The sequence below is a fragment of the Carlito syrichta genome, unplaced genomic scaffold (assembly GCF_000164805.1).
Source record: "Carlito syrichta isolate Samal-C Ts95f unplaced genomic scaffold, Tarsius_syrichta-2.0.1 Scaffold311032, whole genome shotgun sequence".
Lineage (NCBI taxonomy): Eukaryota > Metazoa > Chordata > Mammalia > Primates > Tarsiidae > Carlito > Carlito syrichta.
In genome coordinates, this window is record NW_007255128.1 from 296,624 (window position 1) to 306,088 (window position 9,465).

Here is a 9,465-nt window from a genome sequence, read left to right on the forward strand (position 1 = left end):
AGAGATGAGGTCTCGCCTGCCCAGGCGGGTTTCGAACCTGCGGGCTCAGGCAATCCACTCTCCTCGGCGGTTATTGTTCAGCTGTCCTACCCAGTCTTCATTAGGGCTCAAATGACACCTTCTTCCCAAAACGTCCCCCAGCCCCGGCCATAGTAAGTGCCAGCGTCTCCGTTAAAATCCCGACACTTGACCAACACCGGGCCTGGGGTTTTCACCTAGCTCCATCTCCACCCGAGTCCCCGCTGTGCGTGTCCTTCCCCTACAAGCCCGGGTGGCCCTGCCCCGCGGTCCTGTCCCTCCCCTCCGTACCTGCCCCGCAGCCTAGATCCGGCCCGGCCTGACTCGCCGGGTGACGGGAAATTTAAGATCCGGACCCTCGGTCCCGGAGTCGGCTGAACCGGGTCCAAAGGTTCCAGTCACACAAGGCGCCAGGCCAGGAACCGAGCGCTGAGGCCTGGCTGCAGACCTCTCCGAATGAGGAACAACCCGCGGCGCTCGAGTCTGCAGCCCGCAGGCCCCCGCGGCCGGCGCCATCTCTCTGGCTCCGCGCGACGGAAGCGCAGCAACGTCTTCCGGGGGAGAACGCGGGCACGGCGGCGCGAGGAAGTTTTGTCCCTCCGGAGGCGCCGTCCGAAGCCCCGCCCCGCTCGGGTCAAGTGACTGAGGCCTGCGGTGGAGGGGGACGCGACGGGACGCGTCGCGACGCCGGGTTCCGAGCCGGTTTGGACCGAGGACGGGATGGAGGCGACTTTGGAGCAGCACTTGGAAGACACGTGAGTAGCGCGGGCTCCTCGACCCGCCCCGAGGTCGCGGCGGTGGGACTTGAGGGCGCCCGCTTTGAATGCTGGCCGGGGGTCTTGAGGACCCTGCACGACCCCGGGACCCGGGATGAGGAGAGGAACCCTGCCCGGGGCCCGCGGGGCAGGACCGGGGGCCCGGATTTAAAATCCCCTTGAGCTCCGCACGTTCCCCCCGAGCGAGTCTCCGGGGCCCAAGCGGAGGCCAGAACCGCCTGTCACGTTGTTGGACTCGTCTATACGGCCGGGGTCCTTCTTCAGGAGTTTTAGGAAACGGGATAACTTCTGGGGAGGCTGTACCAGGTGTTGAAAGTCGAGCCCTGCCGCGCAAACCAACTCAGACGCGTCTCTTACGTGTAATTTGTCAGCTACTTGGTGCTTAAGGAGCAAGAAAGAATTCTTTGGGTTTCTCAAACGAGTGACATCTCTGTAGAATAAAATTGGGGAAGTACCGGAAGGCGTGCAGGGAGACACCTCCTCCCGCCTGCGTCCCCCGGCTTCCGTCTCCCCTTCGGGGGAGAACCTCAGTTACTGAGAATTTTTCAGCTGTTTTAAATGGGTTGGTATACCGAGGTATGCATGTTTAACGTGCATGAAAACACTCTATAATATACTGGAATGTTTGCGGTCCTCCAGAGCCCAGCAGTACTTGACACAATTTCTTCTCTCATCCAAGAGAAAGTGCTTAATTATTTAAATTAACCATAACGTAACTTTTCTCTTGGGGGGGTTAATAATGAAAAAAGGTTGAGAAACACTGATTTAAAACACTGAACAATGCCTGGTGCATAGAAAGCCTGAATGTGTTGTAATTATTTGAACTCATTTCCTCCCATCGGCTGCTCCATCTCTCCTGTGTTCCTGGAATTAGAATGAAGAATCCATCCATTGTGGGAGTCCTGTGCACTGATTCGCAAGGACTTAATCTAGGTTGTAAGTATCTCTCATAGCAACCCTTTGGTGGATCACACCACATCTGATGTCGACTTGGAGTCTAGTGTTCGATTATTCTCTGGTTTTTCTTTTAATCCCTGTTACCTTGCCAGTTCTGGCTACTTTTGTGAGACTGGAGATTGTCAAGATCAGAAAATTGAAACTCTTCCATTGGTATTTACGAGAGTAGAAATGTTCCTTGCTTATCTAGTCCTAAATAGTTGTCTCTACTAAAGTACTATTTGAATCATTTTAAATTGAGTTATCGAACAACAACAACTGGTACCATTTATTGAATGCATATGCTGGGACCCTAGCCTTTAAATACATCGTATCTAACATTCACAGCAACCATGCAAGGTGTGTGGTGTGCTATTTTTTAGTCCAGCTACACTTAGCAGTAAGTGACTAGGAAATAAAACCGGTTTCAGAATTGGATACACCTGGATAGAGGATGAACTCTGACCATACCTTTCAGAGCCACATTTTCTACTTCACATTTCTTCTGAATAATAATAATAGTAATAATTACATTTATTGAGCTGTTATGTGCCAGGTACCATTCTAAGTGCTTTACATATACTAATTCATATATTCTTCATGACAATACTGTAAAGTCAATAAGGAAATTGAGGGACAAAGATTAAATAACACCCAAGGTAATACAGCTAGTAAGTGGTTGAGCTAGGATTTGCATCTGGCTCCAAGGCCTCTTTATCACAATATTGTAAGGTTATATAATGTGTGTAGAACGCTCAGCACAGAACCCAAACATAATGCTTAGTAAATAATAGCCATTTCAGATGAGGAATTAAGTCCAGAAAGATAAATAACTGAAGCATTCAGTTAACTAATGTCAATTAGTAAAAATTTCTTGCTCCTTAGATGGAATTTTTAAAGTTCTGGATTTTTGCTGGAAGGGAAACTGAAAGAGGTAATCTGTGTAACTCAATTATGTTTAACATACAAGTCAGTCATTGGGAGAAAAAAAGCAAAATTTTGAAGCATTTGCCAGGCTCACTAATGGAAAGACTGAAATTCAAGTATGAAAATCTAAAGCTAAATGAGTTTCTTTAAGAAACCTTCAGGCAACCCTTTTGGGTCCCCCCCTCCTGCTCTGGGAGCTTTTCTGTCCTCTAAATAAATTCTGCTTTCTTTAAAAACAAACAAAAAAATTTCAAGGCCCAAAGACTGCATGGTGTCTAGCCACATGTTTTGTATAATAATAGTAAATCCATAGGCTCTGCCTTTGTGGCACATCTGTCACCTGAGTTAGTTGCAGGCACAATTAAGTTTGTGTTGATTTATATATGGAAATATATTGTAAACTTAGTAATTACTTTTTATACCTAGGATTTAGTTACTATACACAGACAAACACAAACATTAATAAAAAAAAATTCTGTTTTATATTTGAAAACAGCAGCTCAGCCTGGAATCCCAGCACTTTGGGAGACTGAGGCGAGTGGACTGCTTGAGCCCGCTGGTTCGAGACCAACCTGGGCAACTTGGCAAGACCTCGTCTCTACAATAAATAAAAGAAATTAGCCAGGTGTGGGAGTGAGTGTCTGTAGTTCTGGCTACCTGGAAGGTTAGGGGGAAAGGATTGCCGGAGCCCAGTAGGTTGTCGCTGGGGTGACCATGAGTATGCCACTGCACACCAGCCTGGGTGACGGAGTGAGACTCCAACTCAAAAAAAAACAAAAAAAAGAAAAGAAAAACAGCCAGCTAGCTTTTCATAGCAGAAATACTCACATAGGTTATCAAGGTGATCTTACAGCTAAACTCCTGAGTAAAGATTTTTATATCCTTTGAGGTTGAGCTCAGTAAAAGGAAATCAGATTTCCCATGAGGAATTAATTTGTTTCAACAAGTTTCTTGTCCTTATTGACCGCTTTTTGTCAGTTTCACCTCTGAATTTGCTGGTTTCAGTAAAGTTCCTATATGACTTTCAGACTGACTTCAATTACAGGTTCCTTATATGCTTGAGAAGGTATTTAGAGATGGTGATTGAAATGACTTTGAAAATCTGAGTGTTAGTTATGCCTTTATTGACTTAAGAACTGTTGTCTGGCTGACTTAACTAGCTAGGTGTCTGGGAAAAATCATTTCACATCAGTACCTAACTTGAGACACCATGAACTGAACCTTCTTTGTGTGAATAATTCAATGAGAGGTACTGCTACAGTTCTGTGCTCATTTTGAGACAATTGAGTGACATTATACTGTCTGTTTTCCAGGCCGTGGGACCCTGTCAGATGAGCATGCTGGAGTGATTTCTGTTCTAGCCCAACAAGCTGCTAAGCTAACCTCTGACCCCACTGATATTCCTGTGGTGTGTCTGGAATCAGATAATGGGTGAGTACGTTTCAGCAGCTCCCTTAATTTTTTTGTTCAGAAAAATTCCTGGTAAACTCGACTGGGGCCTGCCCTGTGTTCGTCAGTGATTCCTTACTCAGGGTACTTTGGGGAAGCTTCTTCATCCTTTGGGACCACAGGAGCAGATTAATTGATCTCGAAGGCTAATGTGCTTTTAGACCACAATGTCATTTAAATGAGTAAGAATTGTCATGAACTATCAAGGAAAAAAAAGTAATAAATAATACAAAGGAATCAGAATAAAACTTACTTCTAAAGTAATAGAAATACTAAAGATAATCCAAATGAGGGCCCTCAAAATAATATTAAGTGAAAAAAATCAGAATATAAAATTGCACAGTTTGAGCAGTTTGTAAAAACTTTAAAAAGTATATACAGTTGTTCATTGTTTAACGATGGGGTATGTTCCGAGAAACGCCTCAAGCAATACCGTTGTTGTGCAGACATGGAGTGCACTTATACAGACCTAGTCAGTGTAGCTGCTATACACACAGGCTACATGGTGTGGCCTCTTTTTCCTAGGCTACAAGCATGTACGGCATGAACACTGTAGGCAGTTGTAACACAGTGGTGTTAGTGTATCTAAACATATCTAAATACAGAAGAGGTATTGTAAAAATATGATGTAAAAGATTTTCTGTAGCTGGGTGTGGTGACACATGCCTATAGTTCCAGCCACTTGGAAGGCTGAGGCGGAAGAATCACCTGAGCCCAGCAGGTCGAGACTGCACTGGCCATGGGCACACCGTTGCATTCCAGTCTGGGCAACAGAGTGAGACTCCAGCTCAAAAAAAAAAAAAAAAAAAGATTTTTTAAAAGGGTATACCTGAATAGTCCTTACCGTAACTGGAGCTTGCAGGACTGTAAGTTGCTCTGGGTGAGTCAATGAGTGAGTAGTGGGTGAATGTGAAGGCCTGGGACCTTCCTGTCCACTACTGCAGCTTTATCAACACTACGCTTATGCTAAAGCTATTTAATTTTTTTCTTTTTGAGTTGGGGTCTCACTCTGTTGTCCAGGTTGGAGTGCTGTGGCACGATCACAGCTCACCACAGCCTCAACCTTCTGGGCTCAGGCAATCCTTCCACCTCAGCCTTCCAAATAGCTGAGACTACAGGCACACACCACCATGCCCAGCTAATTGTCTTATTTTTTTTGTAGGAACAAGGTCTTGCTTATGTTGTCCAGGGTAGTCTCAAACCCCTGGGCTCAAGCCACCTCCTGCCTTGGCTTCCCAAAGTGCTGGGATTACAGGTGTGAGCCACTGCACTTGACCTTTTAAAAAACTTTTTTTAGGCTGGCTCAGCCTGTAATCCCAGCGCTTTGGGAGGCCAAGGTGAGTGAATTGTCTGAGCCTACGGGTTCGAGACCCGCCTGGGCAACTTGGCAAGACCTCATCTCTACAATAAATAAAAAATCAGCTGGGCGTGGTAGTGGGCGCCTGTAATTCCAGCTACTTGGAAGGCTGAGGCAGAAGGATCACCGGAGCCCAGCAGGTCGAGGCTGCAGTGGCCCGGAGTGGCCACTGCACTTTAGTCTGAGTGACAGAGTAAGACTCTCAAAAAAAAAAAAAAATTTTTTTTTTCTTTCCTTAACAATAATCTTAGCTTTCTATGACTTTATAAACCTTTTTTTTGTTTTTTGTTTTTAGTTGGAATCTCACTCTGTTGCCCAGACTGGAGTGCAGTGGCATACTACTGGCCACCATAGCCTCGAACTGCTGGGCTCAGGCGATCCTTCTGCCTCAGCCTTCCAAGTAGCTGGAACTACAGGCATATAAACTTTTTAATTCAACTTTCTGACTCTTGTAATAACACTTAGTTTAAAATACAAACACATTGTACAGCTGTACAAAAAATTTTTTTTTATATCTTTAAAAGCTTTTTTTCTTTTTAAAACATTTTATTAGTTTTGTTAAAAACTAAAACACACATTAGCCTATGCCTACACAGGGTCAGGATCATCAGTATCACTGTCTTCTACCTCCACATCTTGTTGCACTGGAAGGTCTTCAGGTGTCGTAACACACATGACTCTCATCTCCTGTGATCACGATGCCTTCTTCTAGAATACCTCCTGGAAGGACCTGCCTGAGGCTGTTTTACAATTAACTTAGTTATATAAATAGTAGTAGTACACTCTAAGATAACAACAAAAAGTATAGTAAATACATAAGCCAGTAACATAGTTGTTTATTATCAAGTATTATGTACTGCACATGATTGTATGCAATATACTTGTATACAGCTGACAGCGCAGCTTTGTTTACACTAGCATCACCATAAACATGTGAATAATGTGTTGTGCTATGACATTAGGATGGTACAAAGTCACTAAGTGATAGGAATTTTTCAGCTCTGTTGGAATCTTGTGGGACCACTATCATATATGTGATCTATTGTTGACTAAAACATCATTATGTGGTGTATGACTTTATAGTATACATATGAATAAAAAAAGAGCCAGGAAGCCTGTAGTCCCAGCTACTTGGGAGGCTGAGGCAGGAAAGAACTGGGAAACTGTTAACAGTCGTTTTCTGTGAGTGGTAGAATCAAGTTTTCCTTTAATGGCCAGTGTGGTGGCTCATGTCTCTAATGCCAGCCCTTAGGGCGGCTGAGGCGAGAAAATTGCCTAAGCCCAGGAATTTGAGACCAGCCTGGGCAACATGGCGAGACTTTTTCTCTGCAATAAATTAAAAAATAGCTGGATGTGGTGGCATGCTCCTGTAGTCTCAGCTACTTGGAAGACTGAGGTGGAAGAATCACCAGAACCCAGCAGATTGAGGCTGCGACAGCTGTGATTGTGTCACTGCACTCCAGTCTGGGTGACAGAATGAGACTCCACCTCAAAAAAGAAAAAAAAAAGGATTCTTTTTGTTTTTATTTCTACTTTTCTGTATTTTCCAAATGTTTCGTTGTATTCATATATTGCTTTTGTTACACAGAAAAATATTATTTTAAAAACTGTGTTCTAAATCAAACAACAACTTTATAATGTTACACTGATGTCTCACTTGTAATGTTTTACTAAATGCTTTCCTCTCTGCCTTTCAGGAACATTATGATCCAGAAACATGATGGCATCACAGTGGCAGTGCACAAAATGGCCTCTTGATCTATCAGTTCTCCAGCATCCTGCCATAGGGACGCAATCCTACCTATGTTAATTATCTTACAGAACTACTAAAGTTCCAGTAGTTGGGCCATTTATTTAATATGCATCAGGTACTTCTCTATTTATTTCAGAGTAAGTTGCTTTATAACATTCTATAGACAGACCTATCAGGATATTAATAAGAAAGGATCATGTTTTGAAGCAGCAGGTCGAGGTCACTTTGTATATAAAATTTTGTTATATTAAATAAATCTGTTTGGAGGAAAATTTGGATCTTATCTGGATTCTTTAAATTCTTATCAAATGTTCATTTTCTTCAATTATCAGATTGTCATTTTTTTTTTAAAGATCTTTGTGGTAAACTATTTGCTTCTCTTTCAGAAGCTTCCTGAAATGCCTATATTCTCACAGAAGTGTCCAAAAATATTTAAGTCAAGCATATTCCTATCTCATAATAACATAATAGCTAATATAATTAAGTACTTACAATTGACCTTTGAACAACATGGGCATTGGGGCACCCCCCCCCACAGTTGAAAATCTGAATATGGCCGGGCACAGTGGCTCACGCCTATAATCCCAGCACTTTGAGAGGCTGAGGTGAGAGGACTGCCTGAACCCATGGGTTCGAGACGAGCCTGGGCAACTTGGCAAGACCTCATCTCTACAATAAATCAAAAAATTAGCCGGGTGTGGTGGCACATGCCTGTAGTTCCAGCTACTTGGAAGGCTGAGACAGAAGGATCACCTGAGCCCAGCAGGTCGAGGCTGCAGTGGCTGTAAGCATGCCACTGCACACCAGCCTGAGTGACAGAGTGAGATTCCACCTTAAAAAGAAAAAGAAAATTGAATATAACTTTTGACTCCTCAAAAACTTAACTCCTAATAGCCTCGTATTGACTGGAAACCTTACCAATAACATAAACAGTCCATTAACATATATTTTGTGTTACATGTATTATATACCATAGTATTACAGTAAAGTAAACTAGAGGAAAGAAAATGTTATTAAGAAAACATAAGAAAATATTAAGTGGAAGTGGACCATCATAAAGGCTTTCATCCTTGTCATCTTCACATTAAGTAGTCTAAAGAGGAGGGGTTGTCTCGCTGTCTCAGAGTGTCTCAGGGTGGCAGAAGTAGAAGAAAATTCACATAGAAGTAGCCCTGTGTGATTCAAACCTGTGTTGTTCAAGGATCAGCTGCACTATGTCCCAGGAACTCATTTACATCTCATTAACAGCCCTATACAATAGGTACTTGTATTTGCCCTATCTTATGTTTGTGTAACTAAGGCTAAAGTATTAGCAGGGTCATCATTTGGACTCAGGACTCCAGCTCAGAGCTGTACTCTTAGCACCCAGACAACCAAATAGGCATATTTGGTCAGAAAAAAACTTTTTGCCATTTGACAGGTCAACGTTATCTTCTCTTCAACCTTCACAGAACTCAACACAGCACAAAAGATTTCGATTTATTAAATTTGGATGTAGTTTTGTTACTCTAGCAATCTAACATTTGACAGTATTGAAAATCTCTAGTACTTATCCAAAAATATCAAGCACCCATGACTATAAGGTGTTTGTGAGGACAACAAATGTCTTTTTTTTTTTTTTTTAGTTGGAGTCTCTATCACCCAGGCTGGAGTGCAGTAGCACGCTCATGGCCACTGCAGCCTCGACCTGCTGGCTCAGGCAATCCTTCTGCCTCAGCCTTCCAAGTAGCTGGAATTACAGGCACGTGCTACCACTGCGTGGCTGTTTTTTTTTTTTTTTGCAAAGACAAGGTCTCACCAAATTGCCAAGGCTGGTCTCGAACCCGTGGGCTCAGGCAATCCTCTTGCCTTGGCCTCCCAAAGTGCTGGGATTATGGGCTTGAGCCACTGCACCCAGCCTGCAAAAATCTTTTAATAAGATGTGGCTCCAACCCTTAAGCTTGTACTTGAGAGGGTATGTATGTATGTTGTCTTCACCATACTGATACTTGACATAGTACGTTTGTTTTATTACGGTCTGTCTTGCCCACTAGTGTATACATTTTGAGGGCAGAAGCTTTGTCTTACACATGTATCCCAAGCACCTACAACAGTTCCTAGCACAAAACAGGCCCTGAACAGATAATTGTTAAATAGATGAGTATATAACTAAGAGAGTTTTGAGCCGGGCTCTGTGGCTCAGCCTGTAATCCTGCACTTTGGGAGGCTGAGGTGAGTGGATTGCCTGAGCCCGCGGGTTCGAGACCCGC

At 43.4% G+C, this 9,465-nt stretch overlaps 1 protein-coding gene across 1 annotated transcript; it reads left to right on the top strand.

The window, feature by feature from the left end:
* Nucleotides 1–596: 596 nt before the first annotated feature.
* On the top strand, nt 597–7,489 carry LAMTOR5 (late endosomal/lysosomal adaptor, MAPK and MTOR activator 5). The gene is made up of 4 exons (XM_008068478.2): nt 597–773; nt 1,669–1,730; nt 3,971–4,088; nt 7,161–7,489. Exons 1-4 carry the CDS (start codon nt 739–741, stop codon nt 7,219–7,221), a joined length of 276 nt encoding a protein of 91 aa, XP_008066669.1. The 5' UTR covers nt 597–738; the 3' UTR covers nt 7,222–7,489.
* The last annotated feature ends 1,976 nt before the right edge of the window (nt 7,490–9,465 follow it).